Here is a 21,249-nt window from a genome sequence, read left to right as displayed (position 1 = left end):
GTATGTTACCTTAAAGTAGGGGTTTTCAAATCGTACCCTACAAGATCCAGAGTACTGCTGGTTTTCTGTCCTACCTGATAATTTAATTGCATAAACCTCCCAGCTAACAAAAAAACATTCCCACAACTTTGGAGAACGTTCCATTTATAGTCTCATTAGGTCATTACCTAATCTTTTCATACGAATGTTCCAGTGATGTGTAAGGACTGTTTCCAAGAGACCATTCCCTCAAACAGAACTTGCCCAGAACGTGGTTACCATGTTCTCAGAATATTCAATATTAATTATCTCCTGCCAGTGGTGCCATGCCCCCATGACTGTCCCAATGACCGTGCCCTTACAGCAATTCTCCTGGGCAATCCACTTGGTGGTGAGCCTGCCCAGGGAGCGGCAGGCTTCGGCGTAGGCAGCCAGCGAGCCGCACACCTGGGCCTTGTGGTGATTGTAGCAACCGTCCAGGTAGCAGGACTGGTAGAAGGGCCTAGGGTCCAGCAGGCCGTGGCAGGGCTGGAAGAAGCCCTTCATCTGGGTGAGCTTCTGGCACCCCTCCTCGACCTGGAGGCCCATTACGGCTGTGTTCTCACACGACTGGGCCAGTGCCACATACTGGGTCTCATCACAGCTGTGGGAGGGCGAAGAGATGGGAGGTAGAGGTAGAGTTGGCCAGATCAATCCATGCTTTGAGTGCACCAACGATACAATATGTTTCAACTAGCACCACTACATTCTCCATTAATCCTAGGAGATTCTGGACGTTACTAAATAACCAGCAAACACATTTTTTAATGGCTTGGAGGAAGCAACACCACCATATTTGTAAAAATATATATACACTACTGGTCAAAAGTTTTAGAACACCTGCTCATTCAAGGGATTTTCTTTATTTTTACTATTTTCAACATTGTAGAAATAATAGTGAAGATATCAAAACTATGAAATAACACATATGTAATCATGTAGTAACCAAAAAAGTGTCAAACAAATCAAAATATATTTTATATTTGAGATTCTTCAAATAGCCATCCTTTGCCTTGATGACAGCTTTGCACACTCTTGGCATTCTCTCAACCAGCTTCATGAGGTAGTCACCTGGAATGCATTTCAATTAACAGGTTTGCCTTCTTAAAAGTACATTTGTGTTATTTCTTTCCTTCTTAATGCATTTGAGCCAATCCGTTGTGTTGTGACAAGGTAAGGGGGGTATACAGAAGATAGACCTATTTGATAAAATACCAAGTCCATATTATGGCAAGAACAGCTCAAATAAGCAAAGAGAAACGACAGTCCATCATTACATTAAAACATGAAGGTGAGTCAATTTGGAAAATGTCAAGAACTTTTAAAGTTTCTTCAAGTGCAGTCGCAAAAACCATCAAGCGCTATGATGAAACTGGCTCTCATGAGGACCGCCACAGGAATGGAAGACCCAGAGTTACCTCTGCTGCAGAGGATAAGTTCATTAGAGTTACCAGCCTCAGAATTTGCGGCCCAAATAAATGCTTCACAGAGTTCAAGTAACAGACACATCCCACTATCAACTGTTCAGAGGAGACCGTGTGAATCAGGCCTTCATGGTTAAATTGCTGCAAAGAAACCACTACTAAAGGACACCAATAAGAAGAAGAGACTTGCTTGGGCCAAGAAACACGAGCAATGGACATTTGTTAGACACGGTGTGGGTGAACGGATGATCTCCGCATGTGTATTTCCCACCGTAAAGCATGGAGGAGTAGGTGTTATGGTGCGGGGGTGCTTTGCTGTTGACACTGTCTGTGATTAATTTAGAATTCAAGGCAACCTTAACCAGCATGGCTACCACAGCATTCTGCAGTGATACGCCATCGCATCTGGTTTGGGCTTAGTGGGACTATCATTTGTTTTTCAATAGGACAATGACTCAACACACCTCTAGGCTGTGTAAGGGCTATTTTACCAAGAAGGAGAGTGATGGAGTGCTGCATCAGATGACCTGGCCTCCAAAATCCCACAACCTCAACCCAATTGAGATGGTTTGGAATGAGTCAGACAGCATAGTGAAGGAAAAGCAGCCAACAAGTGCTCAGCATATGTGGGAACTCCTTCAACACTGTTGGAAAAGCATTCCAGGTGAAGCTGGTTGAGAGAATGCCAAGAGTGTGCAAAGCTGTCATCAGTGCAAAGAGTGGCTATTTGAAGAATCTCAAATATAACATATATTTTGATTTGTTTTAAAAAATGTTGGTTACTACATGATTCCATATGTGTTATTTCATAGTTTTGATGTCTTCACTATTATTCTACAATGTAGAAAATAGTGAAAAATAAAGAAAAACCCTTGAATGAGTAGGTGTGTCCAAACTTTTGACTGGTATATATATATATGTACAGTGAGGGAAAAAAGTATTTGATCCCCTGCCGATGGTCTTGTAGCCCATTCCAGCCCTTGTGTAGGTCTACAATCTTGTCCCTGACATCTGTGGAGAGCTCTTTGGTCTTGGCCATGATGGAGAGTTTGGAATCTGATTGATAGATTGCTTCTGTGGACAGGTGTTCTTTATACAGGTAACAAGCTGAGATTAGGAGCACTCCCTTTAAGAGTGTGCTCCTAATCTCAGCTCGTTACCTGTATAAAAGACACCTGGGAGCCAAAAATCTTTCTGATTGAGAGGGGGTCAAATACTTATTTCCCTCATTAAAATGCAAATCAATTTATAACATTTTTACATGCGTTCTTCTGGATTTTTTTGTTGTTATTCTGTCTCTCACTGTTCAAATAAACCTACCATTAAAATTATAGACTGATCATGTCTTTGTCAGTGGGCAAACGTACAAAATCAGCAGGGGATCAAATACTTTTTTCCTTCACTGTATATATATATATATATATATATATATATATATATATATATATAAATAGAACTGTCACTTTATCCACTAACTGTCTATCTCTCCCATGCCCCCCCTTCCCCATGGCTCCTCTCCCCCTCACCTGTTCTGCATGCCATTGGTCTTCCAGCTCTGGGCCAGCTCCAGGGCGCTGACAGCTGGCTTCCCGCGGGAGGTGATGTAGTCGTCAGTGGGGTCTCCGTTGAAGTTGCCGCAAAGGCCGCACACCTTAATAATAATAATAATACGTGCTCTTTTATAGCTCTCATAGTTATTTTCTAAAACCCAAAGATGCTTTACAGTAACCATATAATGTGCTACATAATGCTTACATAATGCTCTCCAACCATAAGGGAAAACAACAACAAACCTTGTCTTGCAGCCGCTGGCCCATAGTGATGCTGAGCGTGTTGAAGCGGTTGTAGCGCACCTGGATGTCCTGCAGCGTGTCGATGACCAGGAAGCCCTCCGACGTGGAGACGTGCGTCAGGCCCGTGACGAAAGGCACTGACACGGGCGTGCCGTTCACCTGGTTGGGGGGAGGACAGGCTGTGAGATTCATGCACACATGGTCAGACTTTTTAAGTACACACACAAATAATTGTATGATATAACTACACACATGACTCACCATCTAACCTCAAACTAATTAAAACACCCACATTTCAAATGTATTTTCTCCAAAATAAACAGATGCTAAAGTGATGCAAACATACAATTCCCCCATTGACAGCACCCCCACCCCAAAATATCTTCCTGCGGCCATGCACTCATCCATCCATCCATCCATCCATCCATCCATCGAACCACCCTTTAATTCATCCATTAATCTCCCTCCCCATCACCTTCACGGTGCTCCTGGAGATCAGGATATTCTCCTCGTTAATATAGAGGTACGCATGGGAGATGGTGGTGAGGTTGGGCGTGCTCCACTTGTCGAAGTTTGCGATGAGCTGAAAGGAGAGGTCAGGTAGCTTGTGGCAGTTGGTGGACAGCACAAAGGAGCAGGAGGCAGGCAGGCGGAGGGACGCACCGTCAAAGGTCCTGAAGACACCGCCGCCAGACGCCACACAGTGCTGCGAGCGCCGGGCAAAGCAGCCGCGCACACCATGGCGCAGGGCGCACTCCTCCTCGGCCTTGCAGCGGCGCGGGTCACACTGGATGAGATTACGGCCGATGCACTGGCAGCGCTTGGTGCAGTCGCTGTTCCAGAACAGTTGTTTGGGCTGGAGGAGGGAGAGTGAGGGGGAGGGGAAGGAAACAAACTTAATGAACTCCTTTGAGAATATATTTTTTAAATGCCTTACCTTGATCACAAAATAGATTACAATCACAATGGGATTTTACCTGTATAAACCTGTGCTACAGATGGCTATATTGCTCCGATAATACAGGACCAGTAAAGGCCCAGGGCACTACTTTAGTGAAAATATATTTTTTCCACAACATACACTACCTATCAAAATTTTTAGAACACCAACTCATTCAAGGGTTTTTCTTTATTTTTACTATTTTCTACATTGTAGAATAATAGTGAAGACATCAAAACTATGAAATAACACATATGGAATCATGTAGTAACCAAAAAGGTGTTAAACAAATCAAGAGTGTGCAAAGCTGTCATCAAGGCAAAGGTTGGCTATTTGAAGAATCTCAAATATGTTGATTTGTTTAACACTTTTTTGGTTACTACATGATTCCATATGTGTTATTTCATAGTTTTGATGTCTTCGCTATTATTCTTTTTTTTTTTATTACGATTATTCAGGGGGTGCTGTAGCACCCTCAGCACCCCTACATCCTGTGGCTATGTTTCCCGGGAGGTTTTATTAACCCTCTGAGAATGGAAATTATCAAATCAATTGTATTTGTCACATGCGCCGAATACAACAGTAAAATTGTAACTTACAAGCCCTTAGCCAACAATGCAGTTTTAAGAAAAATAAGTGTTAAGTAAAAAAATAATATATTATAATAATAATAAAAACAAAACAATACACAGAGACACGTACAAAGCTCTCCCTTGCCCTCCATTTGGCAAATCTGACCATAATTCTATCCTCCTGATTCCTGCTTACAAGGGAAAAACTAAAGCATGAAGTACCAGTGACTCGCTCAATACAGAAGTGGTCAGATGACGCAGATGCTAAGCTACAGGACTGTTTTGCTAGCACAGACTGGAATATGTTCCCGGGATTCTTCCGAGCATGCGCTGACCAACTGGCAAATGTCTTCACTGACATTTTAAACCTGTCCCTGACTGAGTCTGTAATACCAACATGTTTCCAGCAGACCACCATAGTCCCTGTGCCCAAGAACACGAAGGTAACCTGCCTAAATGACTACAGACCCATATCACTCACGTCTGTAGCCATGAAGTGCTTTGAAAGGCTGGTCATGGCTCACATCAACACCATTATCCCAGAAACCCTAGACCCACTCCAATTTGCATTCCGCCCCAACAGATCCACAGATTATGCAATCTCTATTGCACTCCACACTGCCCTTTCCCACCTGGACAAAAGGAACACGTAAGTGAGAATGCTATTCATTGACTACAGTTTAGCATTCAACACCATAGTGCCCTCAATGCTCATCACTAAGCTAAGGACCCTGGGACTAAACACCTCCCTCTGCAACTGGATCCTGGACTTCCTGACGGGCCGCCCTCAGGTGGTAAGGGTCGGTAACAACACATCTGCCACGCTGATCCTCAACACGGGGGCCCCTCAGGGGTGCGTGCTCAGTCCCCTCCTGTACTCCCTGTTCACCCATGACTGCATGGCCAAGCACGATTCCAACACCATCATTAAGTTACATCCAGATGGTCATTGGCAAACTTCAGACGGGCCTGGACATGCTGAGAACGGAATGTATATGTTCTTTCAACGTTCTCTGAACGTTACAAAGGTTTTCTTGTGGTTTTTATGGAAAGTTTTCTTAATGTTCTCGGGAACAATTTGAGAACATTACTTTAAATAGAACCATGAGGAAACCTGTAGGAAACTCTACACTGAAGTACTGAAATTCCCACAGAAGAACATTGTTTTGTTAACGTTCTTGGAAGAATTTGAGAACATTCCCAATGTCAACTATTCCCAATGTCAAAATGTGACAATGTTTGAACTTTTAGGAAACGTTCTGTTAAAGTAATGAAACGGCAATAATGTTTTTTTGTCAAGTTCCTTAAATGCGCTGAGAATGTTTAAAAGCCAAGGAACTATCCTGAACCATTCCCAGAAAGTTATGGGAAGGATGTATGCAAAATAACCATAGGACAACCACGCTCTCACAAGCTCTAAGAAACATATGGTTCTCAGAACGTTGTGCTAACTGGAATGGCATATGATGCAACAACTGCCACAAAAAATTATTACACTTAACTCAAATATACAGTGTGTGCCGGTTCAATGTTACAATATTTAAACCTCTAGGAGAGGATTTCAAATGCCGAATATTACTCCATAGTGTTTAGTTCACCCAACAGACAATTTATTAGTTTAGTTGCACTCCAGTCTCCTTTTCACCTCATATATCACCTGATTTCCTATTTTGTTCTCTATTGCTCCTCTATTGTTCCCACAAGCAAGGGGGGGCATGACATCAGAGGGCACCATCAGACCAACTCCTTGAATGGCCTACTTTTCAACTGAAAAAGTTCTAAAATAGCTGTGGTGCGTCTTTAACTGTCTGTGTACTTTCACAAGACATAATTGAAATCTCGAGCTAACTAGCTTGTCACGTGTATATGAATGTCTGTGGAGAGAGACTACTGTCTGTGTGACTGACTCACCTCATAGTACTTGCCGTCGTTGTAGCAGCCACAGTTCTGGGGCAGGATGCAACCTTTGCCATTGAGGACGTAGCCCTGGTCACACTGGCAGCCCTCCACACAGTCCTGGGTGCACTCCCTCTGGCCGTGGGCTGGGGTGCACTGCGGCTGGCACACTGACATGCAGCCAGAGTAGTGGCTGTTGGCTGGGCACGTCAGCACTGGTGAAGGAGAAAATGGGTAACGAAAATATGGGTTGCGTCTAAAATGGCACCCTATTCCTTATGTAGTGCACTAGCATTATATAGGGAATATGATGCCTTTGATTGAGACACAGACATGATGATTACATGTTTTCATTTACCTGGCATTGGTTCTCTGGACAGATTACAGTTTGGGTGCAAAGTGGAATAATAGATGCAGAATAGATAAGAACAAACATGAAAATATCAGTTAGTTATTCATGTGAAAGTGTATGTCATTGTGTAGGAGTGTAACATAAAGCTGCTGCTTTGTGATTCATCTCTCCTTTACTAATATGACTGAGAACTTGGTGAAAGTATCAGTTGTTATTATCTAATAGATTATTACTATTGAGGAGCAGTCCCATGTAAGATAAGTCTCCAGCTGGGCTGGAGAGAATTAAACTCAACTCAACTCTACTCTACTCAATCAACTTGATTCATGCCTCAATTATTATTGTACTCACCACAGGGTGTGTCACTCCTCCAGCCTAACATGCGCACCCCCTGGGTCTGGCATGTGCTGGTGTAGATCTGCAGCCAGTTGCAAATGGTCTCCGGGGCACCCTTGTCCAGGCACGTGTCCTGCAGGCAGCTCTGGTAGAAGAACACCGGCGCCACCTTGCTGTGGCAGCTCGCAAACACACTGCCGCGGTCCTTGATCAGCCCGCACAGACGCACCGCCTCGGGCTCCACAAACAGCCCATCGCCCAGGTGGAATCGGATTCCTGTGTAACCCCCGCCATCAACATTGATGCCTCCTCCCTCACCATCGTGGGCCCCGCCTTCCACGTAGGCGTCTGTGACGAGTAGAGGGGCGTCGATGGCACCGAGGCCTCTCTCTACCAACCCGCAACGTGGGCACGAGTCGCCGCAGCCCACCTGGCAGAAGGTGTCCCGCTCAGCCCAGGCCATGCCCCAGTTGCTGGTGGTAAGGGCAGGTGGAGAGGAAAGTGGCATGCCCTGGCACAGGCCGCAGGTGGCGTTGTAGAGGTGTCGAGGCAGCGTGAGCAGGAGCAGCGTGTTCCAGTCGAAGGCAACCTTCAGGCCAAAGTCCGTCTCCACCACCAGCTGCATGCCGAAGGTGAAGATGTGGACCTTCCCCGGCCCCAGCTTCAGAGGCAGGTACAGACGCTCCTTATTCACCTGGGAGAGAGCATGGGAGAGTGAGTCTTGGCTGTTTGTGTGTGTGTGTGTGTGTGTGTGTGTGATATCTAGCGAGTGTGAGTGTATAGGATCGAGTGTGTGTATTATGGTTCTCCTCAGATCTTTGGGTTGGTTTATGATTCTTTTCCAAATGTCGCTCAGGTCAGCCGTTCCTCTGAGCCCAATCCAGCCTGATAAAAGTTGCCGATTGAAATAAGATCCGCCCTGAGACAATCAAAGAGGAATTTACTCTTTGCTCCGCTATTCTATTGGCTTGATTAACAAAAAACTCTCCCTCACACGTCTGTGTGACATTCACAACACATCAGTCACACTGGAAGGATGAATATGCATTGAAATGAAAAGTGTCAAGACATAGTAAAAACACATTTCTCCTGTCATTTTTCAATTGGAATCTCTGAAAAGCATTGGTAAGATTCTTGGCCTGTTTTCATTAGTTACCACAGGTGTTTCTTCCTAATAAAGTCTAACAAGACTGACTGTGCCCCAGCCTTTACACCCTACTGAGTCAAACTGAGCCGAGTCAAACCAAACTTTACTGAGCTGTCCTAGTTGCGCATCCACCATAGTTTCTGGAATCGTGCTTAAAAAGGACAATGGGAGATGAAAATATCAGAGCCAGTACAGTATAATTCAGGATGGAAAGGTGAAAAGTGCATAATACACTCACCGTGATGGTGTGTTTGTAGCTCCGAGACACCTCAATCTCATAGCCATAGACTTCCAAGATGAACCCCCTCACCCAGATGGCTTGCCCCGTGTCCCGCTCCTCGTTCCGGGCTGACAGCTTGAAGAGAGGGAGGTCGGCGCTGGTGCTCATCCTGGGTCGGGTGGCGGCACTCTGGTCCATATCCTCCTCTCCCGCCACCCCGCCGTTGCACCTCGTTGTAGCCAGCCTCAAGGTACAGCTACTCTGCAGCTCGAAGGGCACACCGCCGAATGGCAGGAAGTGGCTGTAACCAGCGGCAATGCACAGCGCCTCGGTGCGCGGCTGGCAGAAGTAGAGGCCCTTAAGGCCCTCCTGGCAGTACTCATCCTTCGGGCACGGCGCCAGCGTGCAGGAGATGCTGTTGTCTGAGCCGTTGCAGTAGCAGCGCTCCTGGCACTCCCAGTCGGTCCAGAAGGTCTGGTTGGTGGCCAGCTGCCGGCCTGCAGAGCTGATGCAGCCGCAGTCGCTGCGTGCCACGCACTGGCCGTCACGCAGCGCAAAGCCCTCCACACACTGGCAGCCCTCCTGGCAGGGCAGTGGGCACAGCTCGTTGGGCTCGTCCAGGCCAGCGCAGGTCAGCGGGCAAGCGCTGGTGCACTCGTTGAAGTGACTGTTCTCCGGACAGGGCAAGGCTGCGAGAAGGAGAGAGAGGGGTGGGGGAGAGAGATGAGATTGGGGTAAAATACAAATATATAGAGAGAGAGAGTGGGACAGTGACAGAAAACAAAAGAGAGTGAGAGAAAAGGAGAGAGACAGAGAGAGAGGTCGGGACAGACAGAGACAGAAACAAGAGAAAGGGATATTCAGAATTAGCAGAGCCAAGGTTTGGTTCATAAAGGAAAAATACATAATCAGTCCATCACTCAACATCACTCCTAGGTGGTGGCGGTGGACTAACTCACAGCAATTGGTAGCACTCCTCCAGGCAGCAAGGCCCATCTGGGCATCTTGACAGGCCGAGGCATACGCCTGCAGCGAAGAGCAGAGCACTGAGCGGTTTCCATCCCACACGCACATGTTGTACAGGCAGTTCCGGAAGAACGGCGAGGGGTTGACGGCGCCATGGCACGCCAGGAAGGAGCTGTTCCCCGGGTCGTTGATGTTGCCGCACATCCACGGGCTCTGGTAGAGCCGCAGGTCCGCGCACATGCGGTACAGGTTGTCGCAATCGCCATTGCACGTCAGGTCGTCGGCGATGGCCCGCCAGCCGTCAGTGAAAAGTTCGGGAGATTCGGCCAGCCGGCCGTCAGGCAGACGGAGATCATCGCTGGCGTTTCCGTTGAAGAGGCCACACAGGCCGCAGGTGGCGTTGTAAAAGAGGGTAGAGAGAGAGATGTTGAGGAGGCCCTGGCGGGTGTAGCGGACTGAGACCAATCCGCTGGACTCCACAATGGTAGCGTTGCCCGGGGCGTGGTAGATCATAAGGGTCTCCAGTGGGTGGACATAAGGCAACAGTACCAGCTCACCGTTCAGCTGGGATTTAGACACATCGTAACATTATCTCATAGAGAGGTAGTAGCAGCAACATTCAATCACTGTAATGTAGTGCAGTGCTATCTCTGTTATGTAGTTACGAAAGTTCAATAAGTAAGGCTGGTCTGAATGGATCTTTTCATTCATCTAGTAAACTCATAATTCACATTGCTTCCTATCTCACTCATCAGCATAGCAGGTATTTAAATGGTAGTAGTTATAATGATACCTTGTCAGCATAGCAGGTATTTATAGGGTAGTGTTGTAATGTTACCTCATCAGTTTAGCATCACGTCTCTTCCTCCTTTCCCATTAGCAAGCATGTGGAATGTCATTCACCTATTAAGTTCAGCCTATGAGCATGGCACACTAAGGCAATTCCACCACTGTTGCTGATTAACCTACAATAATCACTAGCCTTCCTATCAACCAATTGGCATGAATCTAGGGGAGTATTTATATGTCAACTCAAATCTTGTGTCTTCCACTTGTTGTTTTGCAGCAACAGTTGTCCAATGACCTTCTATCTCCCCACCACCACCAGCATAATAACCTTAAGACCCATCATTGGAACTCCTTTCCCCCAATGAGAAAGGTATTCATCTCATGATGACAGACTTTCAGGGCCAGTTTCCCAGACTCATATTTAGCCTACTCCTGGTGTAAAAGAATGCTAAATGAAATTTCTCCACTGAAAGTGATTATTAGTCCAGAAGTTACCCTGGGTCCAGTGGAGGCTGCTGAGGGGAGGACTGCTCATAATAATGGCTGTAACGGAGCGAATGGAATGGCATACACAAAATGGAAACCATGCGTTTGATACTATTCCACTTATTCCACTACAGCCATTACCATGAGCCCGTCCTCCCCAATTAAGGTGCCACCAACCTCCTGTGCCTGGAGCACCAGGCTATAATACTGACCTTCACTATGTCAAAGTCCGATCCACCCATCTGGACCTCCAGGTTGGCCACCCTGACCACCACGGGCCGCATCCAGGACGGACCCTTGTTTACCAGCCGCCGGCCCATCTTCACCTCCACAGCCGACACGTTGGCCGGCGCTGGCCCACATGACCTCAGCAGGTAGTAGGAGCTGTCGTCCGGGAAGGGCATGGAGGCCCCGTCGAAAGAGGCCGTCACAACATTCTGGCCCAGAGAACACACCCCCTCCCTGCGGGGGTAACAGCCCAACAGGCCGAACTCTGCCACACACACCTCGCCTTCTCTACATGAATCGTTGAAGCAGGAGACTTTGCCGTTGGGCCCACAGACGCAGCGCAGGGTGCACTCTCCGTCCTCGCCAGTGGTGCCCGCCCAGAAAGTGTCGTTGAGTGGGTAGTAGAGGCCTTCACGCTCGCAGCCGCAGTCCTGGCGCCGGACGCAGCGGTTGCCACTCAGCACGTAGCCCGGTTCGCACTGGCAGCCTTCTGTGCAGGGGTGGGTGCAGTACAGGTGGGAGGTGAGGTCCGAGCACGAGGCGGCGCAGGCACTGGTGCACACCTGGTAGTGGCTGGACTCAGGGCATGTCAGGGCTGGCAGCCAATCAAAGGAGAAAGAGGATGTTACAGTATATAACAAATCATAATAAATTTACATTTAAGTCATTTAGAAGATGCTCTTATCCAGAGCGACTTACAAATTGGTGCATTCAACTTAGGATAGCTATTACATTATGATATAGTAGTGGGGGGGGGGGGGCGAGAGATAAAAACAGCTTTTGGAATAAGCAATATTAACCACATCTTAGGGGGGGGGTAGTGCGGGGGGGGGGGGGGGGGTGGGGTAGTGGGGGGGGGGTAGTGCGTTTTTCCCCTCTTCTGCTCGTTTTTTCCCTATAAACAATGGCTTGACTTATTTTTGATATTACCCTAATAAAGTTTAGAAATGTTTGTGAAGATTTGGTATGGTGTGGCTATTATTAAGCTTTAGCTGCTGCAGGCCTATACTATGAAGGCAGTACGCCCCGGCGCTCCAACTGACAATTGAACTTGAGGTGAGGAAGACTGTTTCAGGCCTACCAGAGTTATTCCTATAATCTAACAATATAGTGCTTATCTTTGTATAAAATATTTGGATCGAAAATTTACAAATGACCCTCCTTCATGAGGACCTTCACAGGAATGGAAGACCCAGAGTTACCGCTGCTGCAGAAATTGTAGCCCAAATAAATGATTCACAGAGTTCAAGTAACAGACACATCTCAACATCAACTGTTCAGAGGAGACTGTGTGAATCAGGTCTTCATGGTCAAATTTCTGCAAACAAACCATTACTAAAGGACACCAATAAGAAGAAGACACTTGCTTGGGCCAAGAAACACGAGCAATGGACATTAGACTGGTGGAAATCTGTCCTTTGGTCTGGAGTCCAAATTTGAGATTTTTGGTTCCAACCGCCGTGGCTTTGTGAGACGCGGTGTGGGTGAACGGATGATCTCTGCATGTGTATTTCCCACCGTAAAGCATGGAGGAGGAGGTGTTATGGTGTGGGGGTGCTTTGCTGGTGACACTGTCTGTGATTTATTTAGAATTCAAGGCACACTTAACCAGCATGGCTACCACAGCATTCTGCAGCGATACTCCATCTCATCTGGTTTGGGCTTAGTGGGACTATCATATGTTTTTCAACAGGACAATGACCCAACACACCTCGAGGCTGTGTAAGGGCTATTTTACCAAGAAGGAGAGTGATAGAGTACTGCATCAGATGACCTGGCCTCCACAATCCCCCGACCTCAACCCAATTGAGATGGTTTGGGATGAGTCAGATGGCAGAGTGAAGGAAAAGCAGCCAACAAGTGCTCAGCATATGTGGGAACTCCTTCAAGACTGTTGGGAAAGCATTCCAGGTGAAACTGAGAGAATGCCAAGAGTGTGCAAAGCTGTCATCGAGGCAAAGGGTGGCTATTTGAAGAATCTCAAATATAAAATATATTTTGATTTGTTTAACACTTTTTTGGTTACTACATGTTTCCATATGTGTTATTTCCTAGTTTTGATGTCTTCACTATTATTCTACAATGTAGAAAATAGTAAAAATAAAGAAAAAACTATTGAATGAGTAGGTGTGTCCAAACTTTTCACTGGTACTGTATATATGTATATTTATTAAAATATGACTATCATACAGTGGACACCTAAGCCTATAGGCCTTTGCATGCAATGCCCTGATATATTTAGTCCTAAGATCTCTGACAGCTGAACCATGAGGTGGACAATTATTGTTTTAGGAAAGTAGCTATAAAGGTTTTGCATATGCTACACATCGAAACACAAGGAATAGTGTTTTTGTAATTTGTTATAGGCTGTTTTTAAGGACACGTAAATGTGGCTTATTTGGCCAACATCCCTTGTTTATTGATGGCGCTGGCTGCACCAGGTTGGCTCTGAATGTATATGGATGTCCATAACAGTCAGGTATATGTCACAATCGTTATAAGATGAAGCGGACCAAGGCGCAGCGTGATAAACGTACATCTTTTATTGAAGTACACCACACGAACAAAACAACAAACGAAACGTGAAGTCCTAGGTTAACACAAACCTTTCGGAACAAGATCCCACAATGACTAGTGAAAACAGGCTGCCTAAGTATGGTTCCCAATCAGAGACAACGAGCTACAGCTGCCTCTGATTGGGAACCACCCTGGCCAACATAGATCTAACCGATCTAGAACGAAAACCATAGCAAACAAAACATAGAAAATCCACACCCTGGCTCAACAATTAAGAGTCCCCAGAGCCAGGGCATGACAGTACCCCCCCCCCCCAAAGGCACGGACTGCGACCGCGCCAACCAAACACAAGAGGGTAGGGGCCGGGTGGGCATTCCGCCTCGGAGGCGGATCCGGCTCCGGGCGTGACCACCACACTCTCTCTACCCCCCCGTTGCGCCCCTGGTCTGGTCCCGCTGGCCAGAGCTGGACTGAACACCGGTGGAGCGGATTGCTCTGGCTCCGGCGTGGAGCAGCTGACCGGTGCCGGACCAGGCACCGGTGGAACAGGCACGGACCGTGCCGGACTGACGACGCGCACCACTGGCTTGGTGCGGGGAGCAGGAACGGGCCGGACCGGGCTGACGACGCGCACCATTGGCTTGGTGCGGGGAGCAGGAACAGGCCGGACCGGGCTGGCGACGTGCACCACTGGCTTGGTGCGGGGAGCAGGAACGGGCCGGACCGGGCTGACGACGCGCATCACTGGCTTGGTGCGGGGAGCAGGAACGGGCCGGACCGGGCTGACGACGCGCACCACTGGCTTGGTGCGGGAGGCAGAAACGGGCCGGACTGGGCTGACGACGCGCACCACTGTCTTGGTGCGGGGAGCAGGAACGGGCCGGACCGGGCTGACGACGCGCACCATTGGCTTGGTGCGGGGAGCAGGAACAGGCCGGACCGGGCTGGCGACACGCACCACAGGCTTAGTGCGGGGAGCAGGAACGGGCCTGACTGTACTGGGAACACACACCACTGGCCTTGTGCGGGAATCAGGAACGGGCCTGACTGTACTGGGAACACACACCACTGGCCTTGTGCGGGAATCAGGAACGGGCCGGACCGAACTGGTGACACACACCACTTGCTTGGTGCGAGGAGCGGGACTGGGTTTCCTCATAAACCTCCGCTCCCTCTGCTGCCTAACCAGTTCCTCTCGCCGTGCCTCCACACTCTCCTTCTCCCTTGTGACCAATAGCCCCCGTAACCTGGCGGCCTCCTCTGCTAACCGGCTGAACCGCTCTATCGCGGCCTCCTGCTGCCTCGTCGTCCACGGCGTGAGCCCCCCCCCCTAATTTTTTGGGGGGCTTGTCTCTCCCCCGTGAACATGGCCTCCATGCCTCTCGCTAGACTCTCTCTCCTCTCCTCCCAAGTCCATCCTCTCTCCTCTTCACACTGCTTGATCCAGTCGTGGTGGGATCTTCTGTCACGTAAGGTTTGTGTTATGACCTAGGACTTCACGTATCGTTTTGTTGTTTTGGTTCTTGTTGTGTAACCTTAATAAAGTATGTACGCCTATCACGCTGCGCCTTGGTCCACATCTGTCGACGAGCGTGACAGTATATTAAAATCGTCCCTGTCATATTGTCCGGTGCCAAATTTTCCTAACTCTGAAATGGCATTTTTTTAAATGAAGATTTTTGAATATTCGCATGAAAATCTGTCGCCAATTGGATGGAAACCTAGCAATAGACACCCTAAAGACTCTGGCAAGTTTGCTAGTCCAGTGTCACTTTGATTATGCCTGCACATCATGGTTCACCAGCAGCCCCAAACATCTAAAGAATAAGGTACCAGCCAAACAAAGTTGTAAGAATTGTCCTTAAAATCCCCCGTCATACTCATCTGGAGGTTGAGTATTTATTCATCTCTATCTCTGTATTTATGTATAATTGTAAATGTTATTATGTAAAAAATAGGTACCGCAATGGAAATAAGTCCCTGACTTTATTGTGCAATCCCGGTCACTTAAAAAAATCTTTGTGTATATGTAACCGGTGTGAAATGGCTAGCTAGTTAGCGGTGCGCACTAGTAGCGTTTCAATCGGTGACGTCACTCGCTCTGAGACCTTGAAGTAGTTGTTTCCCTTGCTCTGCAAGGGCTGCGGCTTTTGTGGAGCGACGGGTAACGGTGCTTCGAGGGTGACTGTTGTCGATGTGTGCAGAGGGTCCCTGGTTCAAGCCCAGGTAGGGGCGAGGAGAGTGACGGAAGCAACACTGTTACATATATATGTATTTTTTTAACTGACAAATAAAATCAATCAATCAATGCAGTGGCCAATTGATGAATGGAAAGAGACATCTGTTACAAAACACCAAAAAGTTTAATGGCATCCGGAGATTGTCAAGCCAAGCCTTCAATACTGGGTAAGCCTACAAGGTAGGGAGGGATATATTTTCTGTTTGTCGAGATTGACATAGTCTATTTATTGTGGTGTTAAAAACGCAAACCATGATATTGAAGTGCCCAAAGTCGGTATGCTTTGTTTATTGGTTGTGTGGTGCATTGGCACAGAAGCCTGTTGGTGGAAAATTCATTGCATATATTTTATATAACTATAAATATGGCATAAAAATGTTGAAAATTAGATTTCCCCCTAGCTGATTAGTGTCTGCAGCCGGCTCTGATCGTAGTGTAATGAAACAGGCAGGGAGAGTGAGCTCGTCTGTGGTGGTTGGCCAACCCTCAACTTTCTGGCCCGTAGCCCTGCGTGGCATCGACTGTGCCACAAAAGCATGCTGAAGTGGCAAAGTTGATATCCACTTTAATAAACAAAGTTATTGTTTTTGTGGTCATAAACATTATTTTGAGTTAATTCTATGAGGGAGTGTTCAATTTATTTTACGGTAAAAGGGGAGGGTCATGTGAAAATATTTGCAACTTTGGGGAGGGGGGTGCATTTTATTTTTATGACACATTGAGTTGGACCAGCCCTTCCCCCCCGGTACATTTAGATCTATCCCTAACAGAAACAGTAAGTAACATATATATTTTAAGAATAGGTAGCTATGAGTCCCTTTAAATGTCCAAACAAAACAATTTCTACCCGACATATACAGTGGGGGAAAAAAGTATTTAGTCAGCCACCAATTGTGCAAGTTCTCCGACTTAAAAAGATGAGAGAGGCCTGTAATTTTCATCATAGGTACACGTCAACTATGACAGACAAAACGAGAATTTTTTTCTCCAGAAAATCACATTTTAGGATTTTTTATGAATTTATTTGCAAATTATGGTGGAAAATAAGTATTTGGTCAATAACAAAAGTTTCTCAATACTTTGTTATATACCCTTTGTTGGCAACGACACAGGTCAAACATTTTCTGTAAGTCTTCACAAGGTTTTCACACACTGTTGCTGGTATCTTGGCCCATTCCTCCATGCAGATCTCCTCTAGAGCAGTGATGTTTTGGGGCTGTCGCTGGGCAACACGGACTTTCAACTCCCTCCAAAGATTTTCTATGGGGTTGAGATCTGGAGACTGGCTAGGCCACTCCAGGACCTTGAAATGCTTCTTACGAAGCCACTCCTTCGTTGCCCGGGCGGTGCGTTTGGGATTATTGTCATGCTGAAAGACCCAGACACATTTCAACTTCAATGCCCTTGCTGATGGAAGGAGGTTTTCACTCAAAATCTCACGATACATGGCCCCATTCATTCTTTCCTTTACACGGATCAGTCGTCCTGGTCCCTTTGCAGAAAAACAGCCACAAAGCATGATGTTTCCACCCCCATGCTTCACAGTAGGTATGGTGTTCTTTGGATGCAACTCAGCATTCTTTGTCCTCCAAACACGACGAGTTGAGTTTTTACCAAAAAGTTCTATTTTGGTTTCATCTGACCATATGACATTCTCCCAATCCTTTTCTGGATCATCCAAATGCACTCTAGCAAACTTCAGACGGGCCTGGACATGTACTGGCTCAAGCAGGGGGACACGTCTGGCACTGCAGGATTTGAGTCCCTGGCGGCGTAGTGTGTTACTGATGGTAGGCTTTGTTACTTTGGTCCCAACTCTCTGCAGGTCATTCACTAGGTCCCCCCGTGTGGTTCTGGGATTTTTGCTCACCGTTCTTGTGATCATTTTGACCCCACGGGGTGAGATCTTGCGTGGAGCCCCAGATCGAGGGAGATTATCAGTGGTCTTGTATGTCTTCCATTTCCTAATAATTGCTCCCACAGTTGATTTCTTCAAACCAAGCTGCTTACCTATTGCAGATTCAGTCTTCCCAGCCTGGTGCAGGTCTACAATTGTGTTTCTGGTGTCCTTTGACAGCTCTTTGGTCTTGGCCATAGTGGAGTTTGGAGTGTGACTGTTTGAGGTTGTGGACAGGTGTCTTTTATACTGATAACAAGTTCAAACAGGTGCCATTAATACAGGTAACGAGTGGAGGACAGAGGAGCCTCTTAAAGAAGAAGTTACAGGTCTGTGAGAGCCAGAAATCTTGCTTGTTTGTAGGTGACCAAATACTTATTTTCCACCATAATTTGCAAATAAATTCATAAAAAATCCTACAATGTGATTTTCTGGGAAAAAAAATCTCAATTTGTCTGTCATAGTTGACGTGTACCTATGATGAAAATTACAGGCCTCTCTCATCTTTTTAAGTGGGAGAACTTGCACAATTAGTGGCTGACTAAATACTTTTTTCCCCCACTGTAGATACATATCGGGACAGAAGAACACCCACCACAGAAGGTGCGTGACCTCCAGGTTCGTATGGTGACCCCCAGGGCTTGGCAGGCTAAGGCGTAGGCCTGGATGGCCTGACAGAGGGTGGTATTGTTGTCCCTGTTGCTGCACATGTCGTAGACACAACTATAGACGAAGGCCGTTGGGTCCACCACTGCCCTGCAGTCCCTGAAAGGCCCGTCCGTCTTGTTGATGAGTCCACAGTAGTCCGGGCGGAAGTAGAATGCCTCGGTCAACGGGTCACAGATACTGCAGTTCTGGGCGCAGCCGTCTGTGCAGCGCCAGTCAGCGTCCTCCGCCCGCCAGCTGCCACCCAGCTCCACCACGCTCTCGGCCAGCGAGCCGTCGGGCAGCACAGGGTCATCGGCAGGGTCGTCGTTATAGTTACCGCACAGGCCGCATGTGTTGTTGAAGTAGGAGCTGGGCAGGGAAATGGAGGCGTAGTGCTGCCCATCATAGGTCACCAGGAGGCCGAAGTCAGTCTCCAGGGCGACGGCCATGCCCGACTGGTACACCCTGACTGCACCTAGCTGGAGTTGGACTGGCAGTGTCTTCATCAGTCCATCCACCTGGAAAAGGAGAGGTAGGAGATTCAGGGCGGATTATGGAGTACAGTACCACGTAAACACCATATTAGATGAGATAGCCCAGCTAAAATTCTAGAGAAAGATAACTTTTTTGTAATGTTACCTGTAATATTCCCCAGATGTTTGAGTGTCCAGTTTTCCGTTAGTTAGGGGAAAATGTTATGTATGTTAGCAAAAACCTCCTGAGAACCTATTTAGCATGTTTTGGCGAACATTCCCTACATGTCAAACATAATTTACACAGAACATGGATGCAATGTTCTCAGAACATATTATATTAATGTTCTAGACACGTTTCATGGGAACAGTTGTCAGTTGTCAGGACATCACCTGATGATCCCAAAAGAAACATTCACCACCCAAAAATGTTTTATTACACAACTCGCCTTGTTACTGTTGCTGAGCCCATCAAGGCCCTGATTGGTGAACCACTGATCCATTCACAGCTATTTTTCTGTATAGTCGTGGTCAAACGTTTTGAGAATGACACAAATATAAATTTTCACGAAGTCTGCTGCCTCAGTTTTTATGATGGCAATTTGCATATACTCCAGAATGTTATGAAGAGTGATCAGATGAATTGCAATTAATTGCAAAGTCCCTCTTTGCCATGAAAATTAACTTAATCCCCAATAAAACATTTCCACTGCATTTCAGCCCTGCCACAAAAGGACCAGCTGACATCATGTCAGTGATTCTTTCATTAACACAGGTGAGAGTGTTGACGAGGACAAGGCTAGAGATCTCTCTGTCATGCTGATTGAGTTAGAATAACAGACTGGAAGCTTTAAAAGGAGGGTGGTGCTTGAAATCATTGTTCTTCCTCTGTTAACCATGGTTACCTGCAAGGAAACACGTGCCGTCATCATTGCGTTGCACAAAAAGGGCTTCACAGGCAAGGATATTGCTGCTAGTATGATTGCACCTCAATCAACCATTTATCGGATCATCAAGAACTTCAAGGAGAGAGGTTCAGTTGATGTGAAGAAGGCTTCAGGGCGCCCAAGAAAGTCCAACAAGCGCCAGGACTCTCTCCTAATGTTGATTCAGCTGCGGGATTGGGGCACCACCAGTGCAGAGCTTGCTCAGGAATGGTAGCAGGCAGGTGTGAGTGCATCTGCAAGCGCAGTGAGGCGAATACTTTTGGAGGATGGCCTGGTGTCAAGAAGGGCAGCGAGGAAGCCACTTCTCTCCAGGAAAAACATCAGGGACAGACTAATATTCTGCAGTAGGTACAGGGATTGGACAGCTGAGGACTGGGGTAAAGTCATTTTCTCTGATGAATCCCCTTTCCGATTGTTTGGGGCATCCGGAAAAAAGTTAGTCCGGAGAGGACAAGGTGAACGCTACCATCAGTCCTGTGTCATGCCAACAGTAAAGCATCCTGAGACCATTCATGTGTGGGGTTGCTTCTCAGACAAGGGAGTGGGCTCACTCACAGTTTTGCCTAAGAACACAGCAATGAATAAAGAATGGTACCAACACATCCTCCGAGAGCAACTTCTCCCAAACATCCAAAAACAGTTTGGTGACGAACAATGCCTTTTCCAGCATGATGGAGCACCTTGCCATAAGGCAAAAGTGATAACTAAGTGGCTCAGGGAACAAAACATTGACATTTTGGGTCCATGGCCAGGAAACTCCCCAGACCTTAATCCCATTGAGAACTTGTGGTCAATCCTCAAGAGGCGGGTGGACAAACAAAAACCCACAAATTCTGACAAACTCCAAGCATTGATTATGCAAGAATGGGCTGCCATCAGTCAGGATGTGGCCCAGAAGTTAATTGACAGCATGCCAGGGCGGATTGCAGAGGTCTTGAAAAAGAAGGGTGAACACTGCAAATATTGACTCTTTGCATAAACTTAATGTAATTGTCAATAAAAGCCTTAATAAAAGACACTTATGGAATGCTTGTAATTATACAACATCTGACAAAAATATCTAAAAACACTGAAGCAGCAAACTTTGTGAAGACCAATACTTGTGTCATTCTCAAAACTTTTGACCACGACTGTAGACAATGTTCGGGACACACAGTGCTTTCAACTTACTTATTTGACATACTGATTATATTGAGCATTTTCAATTATACAGTCATTATTATTCAGCATGTCCTCACCTCGGATTTGAACTCCCAACCTCTTGGTTCACGGCATTCTGATGTTTCTGCTACGCCACCATGTCTGTGTCAGTTATCAGTTAATCTGAAAATTCTCTCATAATTGATTTGATGTACTTATTT

General features: G+C 46.8%; 1 protein-coding gene across 1 annotated transcript in view; it reads right to left on the bottom strand.

The window, feature by feature from the left end:
• tecta (tectorin alpha) overlaps window positions 1-21,249 on the bottom strand; it is a gene marked incomplete at both ends in the record, with an annotated part of 36,421 nt that overhangs the window by 9,973 nt on the left and 5,199 nt on the right. The window contains 10 exons of the mRNA XM_084170007.1: window positions 342-622; window positions 2,969-3,093; window positions 3,236-3,394; window positions 3,711-4,091; window positions 6,659-6,858; window positions 7,347-8,025; window positions 8,717-9,387; window positions 9,658-10,228; window positions 11,152-11,762; window positions 18,416-18,986. Of these exons, the coding sequence (XP_084026133.1) occupies window positions 342-622; window positions 2,969-3,093; window positions 3,236-3,394; window positions 3,711-4,091; window positions 6,659-6,858; window positions 7,347-8,025; window positions 8,717-9,387; window positions 9,658-10,228; window positions 11,152-11,762; window positions 18,416-18,986 (4,249 nt within the window). The remainder of the gene's footprint in view (window positions 1-341; window positions 623-2,968; window positions 3,094-3,235; window positions 3,395-3,710; window positions 4,092-6,658; window positions 6,859-7,346; window positions 8,026-8,716; window positions 9,388-9,657; window positions 10,229-11,151; window positions 11,763-18,415; window positions 18,987-21,249) is intronic.

The sequence above is a fragment of the Coregonus lavaretus genome (genome assembly GCF_964263955.1).
Source record: "Coregonus lavaretus genome assembly, chromosome: 10".
Lineage (NCBI taxonomy): Eukaryota > Metazoa > Chordata > Actinopteri > Salmoniformes > Salmonidae > Coregonus > Coregonus lavaretus.
The sequence above is the reverse complement of the archived record's forward strand: the minus strand, read 5'-3'. Positions and strand labels throughout refer to the sequence as shown.